General features: G+C 45.9%; 2 protein-coding genes across 2 annotated transcripts; one reads left to right on the top strand and one right to left on the bottom strand.

The window, feature by feature from the left end:
- Nucleotides 1–3,187: 3,187 nt before the first annotated feature.
- On the bottom strand, nucleotides 3,188–7,821 carry LOC138875244 (uncharacterized). The gene is made up of 7 exons (XM_070154067.1): nucleotides 7,676–7,821; nucleotides 6,511–6,919; nucleotides 6,173–6,364; nucleotides 5,694–6,084; nucleotides 3,876–4,123; nucleotides 3,676–3,796; nucleotides 3,188–3,558 (listed from the first exon to the last, which is right to left on the bottom strand). Exons 1-7 carry the CDS (start codon nucleotides 7,819–7,821, stop codon nucleotides 3,188–3,190), a joined length of 1,878 nt encoding a protein of 625 aa, XP_070010168.1.
- A 1,434-nt stretch (nucleotides 7,822–9,255) lies between these two features.
- On the top strand, nucleotides 9,256–12,495 carry LOC104211471 (pentatricopeptide repeat-containing protein At5g55740, chloroplastic). The gene has a single exon (XM_009760527.2). It carries the CDS (start codon nucleotides 9,309–9,311, stop codon nucleotides 11,829–11,831), a length of 2,523 nt encoding a protein of 840 aa, XP_009758829.1. The 5' UTR covers nucleotides 9,256–9,308; the 3' UTR covers nucleotides 11,832–12,495.
- The last annotated feature ends 818 nt before the right edge of the window (nucleotides 12,496–13,313 follow it).

Below are 13,313 nucleotides of genomic sequence, written 5' to 3'. Positions count from 1 at the left end.
TGGACAATCGTTTGAGAACCTTTATAGGCCCGGTGTAACTAAGCAGGCCCCTAGTGAAGAAACTAATGCCGAACAAGTGGAGATACCGTCCATGCGCCGCGAATGGGATGAATGCCACAAGGTGCGACCTACCTCACAACGGTAGGGAAATTTTTTAGGGCAACATCCTCAAGGAACTTTCAGTGGAACCGGATCTGATGAAGCACAATCAGCAGAGTACGGTTTCAACATTGCCACACCAAATATTATGATCACCATAAGCAAAAACAGGGACGCTGAGCGACTCAGACCTATTCGACCAAGGCCCTCCCAAAAGAACCACAACCCGACGCAAGAACCGCGGGGCACGCGCAGCCACAGGGTCGGAAATGACCCCCATCTCGGAAAGACGACAACTGTGTTACTCAATGGAAATCACCATCGAGTACCATCAAGCGGTCCGATTCGGATCCAGCCCCAAGGAAGGAAGGCAACCAGAAAGAATGGTGTGAACGAGCCACGACGTGTTACCACGACAGTGAAGGAGTGGCTGCACCCTCCGTGGACTCATCAAATGGAAAGTGAAAGTGTTCGCCGCCAAGAAAAGATGGACCTAGGGAAGCATTCCGGAGGACACCTTTACATCCAGGGAAAAGGACGTCGAGACTCCGCCTCGGCATCACACTGACGCATTGGTAACCCTCTCCCTCATTTGATCTATTTCAAATAAAATATGTGTTCATGAATTCAGGTGGTCCAATCACATATAACAACGATATCAGACTAGAGTCTATAGGGCGGTCCGGGCTAACGGACCAAATCACTCCCACATCCCGAAACCCTGGCAAATTCCTAATGACGAATCGCCACAAAGATCATTCTCTTAATACGGCTCGCATGAGCTCGGGCCAGAACATCGAGCTTTGTACCATCTGAGAAGGCGCAGAACATGGATGTTTTGTTCAGACGACCACCGACATACCACCCAGAGGCAACGCCAGATCCGTTTTGCCAAAATCATGGAACCCTTTGCAAAGGGTAGAGCTAAAATAAATCGGCAGAGAGCAACACGCGATGAGAGAAAATTCCTCACCACATAACGAATCGCCGACATCAATGCCTCCGCCCTCAAAGGGATAAAAGGGTAAGCAGACCACATCTTCGGCCAAGCTTGATAAGACACGGCGGAGGGCTGAACCAGGGCCCACGCCCCGAAAGAATAAGAACATACCAAATCTCAAAATGTCGTCTATACATCTCGCGCCCTCAGTCGGACTTCCACCCTAAAGAGGGCCTTATAAGCAGGATTATTAGCGGAGCGATGTACCCCTAGAGGGTGATCCGATAAGGGTGCAGGCCTTCTTCCACAGTCCAACAACGAAGCAATAATCAGCTTCTGAGGACACCACCTCCTCGGGAGGACCGGGAAACAACAGACCAAACCCCAATCGGGAATTGTGTACCGGATCAAATAGTCCGAAAAGCCGCACCCGTGCGGGTCGAGCTCACAATGATGAATCAATGTATGTCTACACCAAGCAATAAAATGATATCTTTACAATATCTTATTCTCCGAACGAGGGTATCTTAAGTATATCCCCGATAGGGGCCTCTCCACCAAACGCGTCCCGAGATACTCAGAGACCTAGCGTCAAAAATTCAGCACCCGCACGACCTCAAGGTCGGAACTCCGGGCTCATAAAGCCCTACAAGGCAACTCCGAGCTCATGAAAAGCGGTCTTCACACTTAAAAAAATTCGATGACTCAGAGACTGTCATTCGTCACCAATCCCCATGCGCTGGGTAACCCGAAAATGTAAGACCCCTAGCGGGCAGCATCGGTGTAACCAGATCTATTCTATATTACACAAACTGTAAGACCTCAAAAGGCATGACAAACTGTAAGACCTCAACAGGCATGATAAACTGTAAGACCTCAACAGGCATGAAAATCCCGAAGTTCAGGCTATACGTCGCATTTGTAAGAATCCTGAAAGGGCATACCCTCGGTGTAGATGCTTGAACTGTCACTCGGGATAAAAAATGGCTACGGCCAAACGCACATGACTATGGTCAAAATGGCTGATACAACCAAAATAACGCGACTCGGGGACGCCCGACGGTCGCTAAAATCGCAGACCACTACTCCGAATATTCTTCAGAAAGAACCGGTTAAAACAGGCTTCCCTCAACAGGCAAAAATGAGCTCCAACCATGTCGGCTCCAAATCGCAAGAGCGTCGATCTACTCGACCTACGAGCTATGAACCTTCCGAGGTGCTAGAAACATCGTCGATAACGACTTGAAACCGAGGTTCCCCAGAACCGACGATGGGTCAGGCAAAAATATTCCAAAAGACCTTAACGAACGTAAACAAAGCCTACAAAAAAGCCCACAGGCAAAAACAGCGTAAGAGCCATTGTCGCCAGCCAAAAATTGACAGCTTGAGGATTAAAGTGAGCTCGAATCGTAACCCGATTTGGAGACCAGATCCAAAATAGTTAACTAAGCAAGCCTACGGGCCACATATTAATAGGTCTCTGCGACCAAATAGCGTAAAGGCCATCGCCATACGCCCATGTAGGTAGAAAAAACGCTTAAGGGTCAATTAAAGCTCGAATCGCAATGCGACTCGGAGACTGGACCCGAATAACTAAACTACAATATGCCTAAGGGAACGGCATAAATGCCACCATCAGCGAGCCCCCGGGCTACGCACCTATAAGGTCACTTCGACCCGAAATACAAAAGGTCATCGCCATCCGCCTATGCAGGCAGGAAAGAATTTTAGGGTTAGTTAAAGCTCGAATCGCAATGCGACTCGGAGACTGGGCCTAAAGAAAGTTAAATCATGCAAGCCTAAGGGCAAATACGGGATCAAATTGACCCGATCGAAACTCCAACAAGCAGAAATACAGAAGATATAAGTTGCGGGGTTCCCCCTCTTATTGCTACATATTGACGACAAAGCACAACCTCAACCTGCGTCGTATAATGAAAGCTATATATACACAACAAAGAAGGCAGGGAATGATCATTCCGCTTCTTTCCGGCAGTTATGGCCCGACGGTCTCCTCCCCATCATCCTCAGCATCGGACAGTAGGAACTTGGCATCGTACTCCTCTCCTTTGGCTTGCTTGATCTCTCCCGAGAGATCAAAGCCCTTGGTGTGAATCTCCTCAAGGGTTTCCCTCCAGGATCTGCACCTCACATACTCCTTGCTGTTGTTGGCACGATCGGGGTCTTCTGCAACTCAGCTTTAGCAGCGACAGCGCTCCTCGAATAAGCTGCCATTTTCTGTCTCGCCCTGGTATTGTTCATTGCAACCTTGGCCCGGACATTCACTGCCTCGGTTTTTGCCCTTGAAAGCTCGGATGAGAGCCTCACGATCATTTTTTCCCGAGCAGAATCATTCTCATGGGCAGCCTGAATTTGCGCCTCAAGAGTGGAGGGCCCGGTCTGAGCCCTCTCTCTGGCCTTAGAATGGGCCTTCACATGCGCCTGTAGCTTGATGAATTCACGTTTGGCCTTGCCAACCTTGCCCCAGAGTTGTTCCAGCTCATCCGTCTTACCTTCAACTAAAACAACAACATATCAAGGTGACGAGACAAAAAGGGAATACAGGCCAGTGCGAGATGCGGAATAACTATTTATCCAAGAGAGACTCCTAGGCCTGACTCTGACCTACCTCACACAGTAAGGAGACGAGCTCTCTTTCCTTTGCCGCACAAAGAAGCCTGAGGGATTTCTCCCTATCTCGAGCACCCGCAACGGGGCCTCGTAATGAAGCAGTTTGGCTTTGAGCCTGTCAAAAGCCTAAAAGACAAAGCCAGGTAAACAAAGAGAAAAGATAGCAGCGCAGGGCCAGAACATCCTTACAACGGCTGAAACTCACCATATGGCCAAAGCGCTGAGCTTTGCCAAAGGCCGAAGCAACGTCCGATGATGCGCCAACTCCAGAAGATTGTCGATCGGCCGAATCGCTTCCCCTTAACCGCTGTGAAGAAGACACCTCATGACAGGCCTTCTCGCACCCCAAGGCATCTTTCCTTTTTCCGGTGTTCCTTGACCCCGGGGCCAGCAACCTTTCCTCCTCCTTCGGGGGACCCGACCTCGACCTCGCTTCGAAGAGACTCTCGGCACCTGCAACAGACAAATTGAATGAGCTATCAAGAAGGAAGTAGCCCCTTAGGGGAGCAAGTCGCCGGGCACCTACCGTGATGTTTCGCCTCCCATCTCCCTTTTGATAGATCTCGCCACCGGCGCCTATCGTAGGATGAGCAAGCTGCTAGCTTACGAGATCATTCGGCTAAATCAGGGATCTTTCCAGGCAGCCAACGAGTCGCTGTAAAAGAAGAATAGAAAGATACCATTACGGGGCCAACCTCATGCCAAGTTAAAAGATAGCTCAAACGAAGCACTTACGAGTGAGGTTCCATCTCTTAGGGAATGGCGAAAATTCTTCGGGGATAACGTCGGTCGTCCGGATTCGAGCGAACCGATTCATCCAACCACAGTCCTCATCATCCTCGCCGCCGATCGCGGGAGCTCGGGTGGATCTATGCTGAAGAGCAATCAGGCCCCGATAACGCAATGGCCGATACAACCTCACGAGGTGGCTAAGAGTGAATTCTATCCCGGCCTTGTCTGCAAAATACCTCATCGACTGCACTATTCTCCAAAGAAAGGGATGAACCTGCACCAACGTTACTTGATATTTCCTACAAAAATCAAGCCCGACCCGGTCTGGGGAGCCCGACGCAAGAACGTGGATATACACACACAAGAACCCCTCAACATATGTCATGATACTCTCCTCGGGGGAAGGCGCTCGCAAAATCACGCCTTCCCCCATCCGCATTCTTTCCTGATCATCTCAATGTTTTCCTCCCTCACTAATGAAACAATCCTTGACACATGCTCTCGATGGCCTAGAACATTGGGAGGTCTCCCAGGTGTGACAACCTTCTTCGAGGCAGGGCAACCCGAGTCTCGCTCTCCCGACATCGAGGGCGAACCGCTAGTACCAACCAAGGGTGGAGCGCAGTACGGACTCCCCTCCGTCCGAGGTTCAGCCGTCGAAGCGGTGGCTATGATTACAGCAGAACAAGGGGAAGAAGATGAGGATCTAAGCAAAAAAAATTTGAAGCAGGGGAGCGGAAGGACTCGCACAAAGCGCCAGGCTCAGCAGAGGAGATACCCTTATCAGAAACTGCAAAATCATCGCTTGAAGGGCGGACGAGAAAATATATAGAGGCTAAGCGACAACTGCTCGTTTGCCTAAGAGGGCCAATTAATTCTAGCAGTGTAAGCATCACCTTTTCTTGGGAAGTGCGTTGGTAGAATCATTCCAGGCTCCCACATAACTCATAAGACCGAAGGACCTCGGGAGATCCCCGACATCACAAAAGATCCTGACGTCATAAATACTGATTCAAGAGGAACTATTGATCCCACCTCGGGACATGGCTAGTATCGAGGCCCCTAGTCTACCCCATAAAAAGGCCCCGAAGGGCCGGTGCCGGAACATAAAAACAAAGAAGCAAGGAGAAAAGCTGACAGGATAAAAGCTCCTTTTTTATATACATTGGCAAAGAGAGAAAACATCTTTACGCTATTTGTTTCTCGGGGGAGGGGGGGGGGAACATATGAAGCAAAAAGAAAGGTATACAAAAAAGGCTCGGAGACTACTCCTCGCCACTATCATCTTCACCCCTATTAGGGGCAATCGGGAGCGCCAGTCTCCCTTCCACCGCATGAGCCTCCTCCAGATCGGTAGACAAATCAAAGCCTCTGGCGTCGAGTTCTTCCAGGGTCTCCCTCTTCACCTCCTCTTTGGCATTCTCGATAGCTCGAATTAGTCTCTTCTCAGCTGCTGTGGACATATCGCAGACCATTGTATGCGCCATGGTCGCATCCTCCCTATAAGAGGCAGCATCTCGTTTGGCCTCAGATTTAGCCGTGGCCAAAGTAACCATCTCCCTGCGAGTTCCCAAGAGAAGATCCCGGGATGTCGCCAATTCCCCGGTCACAATCTCGTTTTGCTCTTTCAGCCTGAAGATCTCCGCTTCCAACTGACTAATCCACGAGCTACTCTGCTCGACCTACAATAAAGGGCAAGCTGATTAATATATGAATCCAGAACATGTGTGAATACGGAGTAAAAGGGCGGGTATGAGCAAGGCAGAGTACCTGAACAACAAGAGCGGCCTTCTCCCGAAGCGCTGCCCCCAAGGCAGTCCGAAGTTCTCCCAACTCTTTGTCTCTCTGGGCATGACGAACCTCCGAGTCTTGCAGTTTCGAAGCAACATTATTATGCTCCTTCTTGTGGCAGAAATGTTCCCCTCGGAGCCGAAGAATGGCATGATCATACGTCTCCTTACACTGCGGCACAATGAGAAAGTTGAAGAAAGATGGCGAATAATGCCCGAGAATGAAAAGAAACGTGCAAGAAAAAAGCTATCACCTGCTGTATGGACTTCTCCGCCGCTTTAACGGCACCAAATATCAAGATCAGCCTTGTCGATTACGCCATCAAAAATATTGGCAATGAAGTCTCCCCCTCTGAGAAGAGTCCTAACTGTGGCACCGATCATCCTTTCTGCGTCCCTCAGTTCTACTGATAAGACCAGAAAGTTCTGAATGAAATCGTTTGGGTCGCCGATTTCTCCAAACAACGACCCACGCTCTTGGAAGGCCCCGGGCTCCAGACCCTCGGGATCAATGCCAACGGCCCTCCTAGCAGAAGCTGCATCAGCATCCTCTTCAAGGACCCTCTGCTCACCATCCCGGTCGGAGCCAGTCGTCCCAGATTCAGCAGCTTCTGGTCGGGGCGCCTGCAAATCTCTCGCACTAGACCTTGTTCTCCTCCTCAACGGACTTCCTTCGTCGTCCTCCCATTCGATGTCAGGATTCGATCCGGAGGTTATGGCAGCGGTCCTATCAAGTCAGGCAACGACTGCCCTGCTCTTCCTTTTCTTGTTCATGTCATGCCCCGAGGCCTCCGCTTCACCAACGGGGGGCGGCCTCATATGAATATTCTCACCAAGGGCTACACCAGCACAACAACCACAATATGTTTTGCTAAGGGCTTGGAAGGAAACATAAAGTGCGAAGCACATGTGGTAAAGGAACCTTACCGTGATTCTTGGCCACCCAACGCTCCTTAGCCATGATGGTCCAAGACCGAATGCGGTATGAGAACTTTTCATACAAACGCCTGATCCATCCCGACAAATCTGGGAACACCTCTGGACACCAAGTAGCGGCTGTAGAGAACAAAAGTAGGTTACTATGACGAATGAAAGAGTAACTGAGAAGTGGTTAAAGGGAAGTTCGCTTACGTCGATCATTCCGCTGCTCGGGAAAGGGCATCCTCTGGGCCGGGATGATGTTCGAGGTCCTCACTCGAATAAACCTACTCATCCACCCTCGGTCCTTCCCCTCATCAACGCTCGTGGAGAAAGATTTTTGGACCGATGCCAAAGCTTGATTAAGCCTCGATACAGCCGAGGGCGGTACAGTCTAATCAAATGGCTAAGGGTGAAAACTTCACCTCTAACCCCTTCGGTGAAATGCTTAAGCATTAGCATTATCCTCCAAAATGACGGGTAGATCTGACTGAGGGTCACTTGATATCGTGCACAAAAGTCAAGAATAACCGGGTCGATCTCCAGGGGCGGGGATTCGACGTACTTATCAAGACCCAGGGTGAATGGGTAAGTGTATATGTAAAGAAAGCCAGCCTTGAAGTCGGTAATGTTATCATTAGGGCCGGGAATCTCTATCTCCACTGCCTCGCCCCATCGACAGTCTTTCCTCATTTTGCTATCGTCGGTCATGACACTAACATATCGGGACACGTACTCACATCGACCCGGCGTAGATAAGGGAGTCTCGATGTCAAAATATTGTGATGTGTCGAGATCAGGAGGAATCCATTGCTTTAAAGTGGTAATTGATTTGTTTTCCCCCTCAGGTAATCGGGACGACGACGCAGCATCGCTTCGTCAGGGGACCGTCCTGGAAGTCCTAGCTATGGAGAATGATAAAAACCCTACTGAGAAAAGAGGGAGGATACGAAGTAGTAAAATTATGGTTCGCGGGCTTACAAAAAAGGTGGAGATGGGAAGTATCTGGCAACCGGTGCATTTATAGGAAGCACTAGAGAAGCAGAAGAGACGAGCCTACGACAGTTCGTGGGTTTCTTGATTACCGCATCTGACATCGGCCCTGCACGATTCTCTGGGGCATGACATTTAATGCTCTTAGATGGTTGACATCATGGCAATAATGACCTCGAGATGACGATTCAATATCACTTCCTATTACTTCGTTCTAGGAAATGCGGAGACTATCTGAATACGGTGAAATCAGGGGAATCGATTTTCCGCCATTGAGGTATATTCGGAATATCATGTCAGCACCTCGAGGCTATGGTATTGTGATCAAGCTCCCTATCTCGAGGATCGTCCGCGAACCAGCAGAGATTCCGAGAATAAGGAAACCGCCAGCGGCCCCGATAAAGGCAGTTGGACTTAGCAAACTCTAGTACCTCGCCTAGCCGTCCCATCCCCGTATCTTTACATTTAATGCACTTTATACCATATCGCGTTTCCTCGCCTAGCCGTCCCATCCCCGTATCTTTACATTTAATGCACTTTGTACCATATCGCGTTTCCTCGCCTATATAAGGGGAACCCATGCCGCTTTGTAGAGGACTAATGTTGCTCCATCTCTCCACAAGTGCAATAATATCTCTCTCTCTCTCTCTTTTCTTTCTAACTTGTTTGTTCTCACTGGCCCGATGTCGCTTCAATATTGATCGTCCCTTATTTGTTCTTCACTATATTGCTTAACATTGGCCGTATAGAGCCTTGCTTAACCATATCCTTTATTGTTATCCCATTCCCGGCTACCCCAGATACCTCGAGCTCGACCCGAACCTGGACCCCGAGGTCCCCATCGATCAGCCCCGCGACCGGGCATCAGGCCCTTCGGTTTGATTACTGCCTTGTTTTAGCTCGCACTTTATCGTTAAATTTAATATCATTAACATCAACTGTTCTAACAACTAACTCGGGAATAGATCACGTATTTTTAGAATCCCATTTACAAATCTAATTGTTGTTGTCATTTTCACGGTAAACATGACCGTTTATGTATTTCACCTTTTATTTATATCAGAAAGAAACTAGTAATCTTTTTTGTAAGTGCTAAAATGACCAAAGCAACCTAAGCATTTTGTATGGCCAAAATGATCCCCATATCCATCTTTTACTCTTTTTCAGAGTTCAGACGATACAATTAAGCTGCTGCTGCTACTTGCATGGCTTCACTGCCCATTAACTCCAATATAAACCCACACACCCTTACCCTTAAACCCAAAACATCTCTCAACTTCCCCCACACTCATTTCATAACTTACCAAGAAGATGGCAGAAACGATAAACTTCTCCATAAATCTTACTTCAAACGCATTGGGTCTCTATGCAAAGAAGGTCAACTTCAAGAAGCTGCGGACCTTCTCAACGAAATGGAGTACCGAAATCTGTACGTTGGACCTGAGTTCTATGGTGAACTCCTCCAAGGCTGTGTGTACGAGCGAGACCTTCAATTGGGCCAGCAAATTCATTCAAAGATTCTGAAGAGTGGTGATTTCTTTGCCAAGAATGAGTACATTGAGACAAAGCTTGTGATTTTCTACGCAAAGTGTGATGCTTTTGATGTTTCCAACCATCTGTTTTGCAGACTAAGAAAACAGAATGTGTTTTCTTGGGCTGCAATTATTGGACTAAGTTGCAGGATGAATTTGTCAGAAGAAGCTTTGTGGAGATTCGTTGAAATGCTAGAAAATGGCGTTTTAGGCGACAATTTTGTTCTCCCAAATGTTCTGAAAGCTTGTGGTGCCCTAAATTTTGTTGATTTTGGGAAATGTGTTCATGGGCATGTCTGTAAATTAGGTTTTGAAGGTTGTGTATTTGTAGCGAGTAGTCTCATTGATATGTATGGAAAATGTGGGGTTTTGACTGATGCAAGAAAGGTTTTTGATTGTATGGTTGAAAGAAATGTAGTGGCCTGGAACTCAATAATTGTGAGTTATATGCAAAACGGATACAATGAGGAAGCTATTGGAGTCTTCTATGATATGAGGACCGAAGGAATTGAACCAACTCGTGTAACTCTGTCAAGCCTTCTTTCAGCTTCAGCCAACTTATGTGCTTTGGAAGAAGGTAAGCAAGCGCATGCTATATCTATTCTTAGTGGATTAGATTTAGATAAGATTTTGGGGAGTTCTCTTATAAACTTTTATGCTAAAGTTGGTTTGGTTGATGATGCTGAGCTAATATTTGATAGGCTGATTGAGAGAGATGTGGTAACATGGAACTTGTTAATGTCTTGTTATTTTCATTCTGGTCGGATTGACAAGGCTCTCAGCTTGTCTTGTTTGATGAGATTGAAAGGCTTTAGCTTTGACTCTGTGACACTGTCATCAATATTATCTGCCTCAGCAGATTTAAGGAATTTAAATCTTGGCAAAGAGGGGCACTGTTTTTGTATCAGACACAATTTTGATAAGGATGTAGTTGTAGCTAGTGGTATTATAAATATGTATGCCAAATGTGAGAAAATCCTTGATGCAAGACGGGTTTTTGACTATACCAAAGAGAAAGATGTAATTTTGTGGAATACATTATTGGCTGCTTATGCAGAAGGGGGTTTGAGTGGTGAGTCGTTAAGATTGTTTTACCAGATGCAGCTCTATGGTCTACCGCAAAATACCATATCTTGGAATTCCGTAATTCTTGGTTTCTTAAGAAATGGACAGATAAATGAGGCCATAGACATGTTTTCACAAATGAAAGCTGTTGGTTTAGACCCTAATATAGTTACTTATACTACTCTTATCAGTGGTCTATCTCGAAATGGTTACAGTAGTGAGGCCCTTACATATTTTAAAAAACTGCTTCAAGCAGGGTATCGACCAAATAGTGCAAGTATCGTTGCTTCCCTCTCAGCTTCTATAAATATAGCATCACTGAACGATGGAAGAGCCATTCATGGATACATTTTAAGGCAAAAGATTCCATTATCTCTTCCAGTGGCAACTTCATTAGTTGATATGTATGCTAAATGCGGAAATCTAAAATGTGCAAAATGCATTTTTAATCTGATCCCAGAAAAGGAGTTACCCTTGTATAATGCTATGATATCTGGTTATGCTTTACATGGATGTGCTGTAGAAGCTCTTGCATTGTTCAAATGTCTATGCAAGGGAGGCGTGGAACCAGACAGCATAACCTTCACTAGTGTCCTATCCTCTTGTTGTCATGCTGGACTGGTAAAAGAAGGTTTAGCTGTTCTTTATGACATGGTCTCTTTGTATAATATGAAGCCAAGTTTGGAACATTATGGTTGTATGATCAGTCTTCTCTCTAGGTGCGGTGATCTCTATGAAGCTATGCAGCTCATTCAGAAGATGCCTTTCAAACCTGATGCAAATGTTTTCGAATCACTACTTGTGGCTTGTAGAGAACTCAGAGAGACACAACTCGAGGAACATATAGCTAATTTTTTGATTAAGATGGAACCAGATAATTCAGGGCACTATGTCTCACTTTCAAATGCATATGCAACAACTGGAAGATGGGATGAAGTCTCAAAACTAAGGGATTTGATGAAAAAAAAGGGTCTTAGGAAAAGACCTGGATGCAGTTGGATTCAAGTTGGAACAGAGTTTCATATGTTTGTTTCAGGAGACAGGTGGCATTCACACATACAGGAAATAAGTACAATATTGGCTTTGCTGGATAGGGAAATGCAGCTTACTAGACTCTCTTTCGACAGCTGAGGGTATCAATTTTTAGGTACATTGTTACCTTTGCAAACTAAGCTCATGTTAATCAGATACTTTCAAGGTTAAAGATGGCTTGAGGACGAGAAAAGCCCCAACATAAGAGAATGTCAAAGCATGTGTGAAATAAGATATATGTATTCGTCTTCAGGAAAAAACATTAAAGCTTTTATGCTGGACCAATTTTCCTGATGGATCAGAGAATTAGACGAGACAACATTATGCTTTGTGAGTGAAATGATTTCTTCAACGTGTTAACCGCAACTTGGATATGGTCAAGTGAAGTCTTATCCTCGTGGAACAAGCAGTGGGCATTTTCCTGCAAGCAACTGTACATCAATCATTTGATTCACAACAAGGATTGATTGATGGATTGGACAGCCTGCCTGTCCAAAGCAGTGGAAATCGATTGTGGACAGAGATGATCCAACATGAGTTTTCTAACGGAATTTCTTCCATTGTTCTAGGTTGTGGTACTACAGACCAAATGGAAATCTTTAAAACTATTGAGTCTACTGTATATGTATACAGTTTGGCATCTTTTTCGAGTAAATATCTGTTTCATCACCTCCTCTTGTGACAAGCATTTACCCTGAAAAATAAGTGAGTTCAATGTGTTGGACCACAAATGCTTTCTGTACAGATCATCCTCTTCATTTTTCATTCTTCTACTGATTCAGTCTTCCTTGAAAGTTGGGCACTGCCATCTATCTATTGTTTTGCAAGAAAATGGAGAAACAAATCTAGATCAACTTTTCTAGGATGACAGCACAAGTGAAACTCTAACATATATGGTTCAAGTTGATGAATGCTCTTTTATGCAATGATCCACAAGGTAATTGATACTACTATATGTTATGTTGCAAATAATTCGAGTTTTACCTGTAGAGGAGAACTAAATGCAACAATGGCATTTCAATCTTGACTATCGGTCTGGAATAAAGTTGTTTATCCATTTACGAAGTAAGAGGGTTTTTACAAACCTGGTCATGGATGTTGTAATGAATTGCGGAGATCAAGTTCTCTAAAATTGTCATCAAGAATTGATATCGCCAGAGTAAACTGTCATAACTAATAAAACATGTCTTAATACATACTTTTAAATAACAAAAAACGTTTTGTGAAAGTAGTACAGATTATATTTCCCATTTCAATGATTATTGGTCTCACTTGTTTTTCTATTTGATGCCTTTTTGCTTCGGAGCCATATGAAGTTGTTAAGCCAAACGATGAAGGTTTGGGAGAGGATGGTAGTGTATACGGGTAAAATCGGGGCTAATGAGCACCTCGATTTCCTGGTGGGGGAAACGAAGCAAGGGCGTAACTACAATGAATAAAATTGAAGTTGGGAGCCTCCTGTATCAAGGCTCGAACAAAACACCTGTCCTCGGAGCCATCGAGACCATGCTCTCCAAACCCAGTTCAAGCTCTGAGACCTCGGAAAGCATTGTCAAACATTCACACACAAACAACAAAGGG

This window comes from Nicotiana sylvestris, chromosome 8 (assembly GCF_000393655.2).
Source record: "Nicotiana sylvestris chromosome 8, ASM39365v2, whole genome shotgun sequence".
Taxonomy (NCBI): domain Eukaryota; kingdom Viridiplantae; phylum Streptophyta; class Magnoliopsida; order Solanales; family Solanaceae; genus Nicotiana; species Nicotiana sylvestris.
Note: the sequence above shows the minus strand (reverse complement) of the source record. Positions and strands in the feature narration are given on the sequence as shown.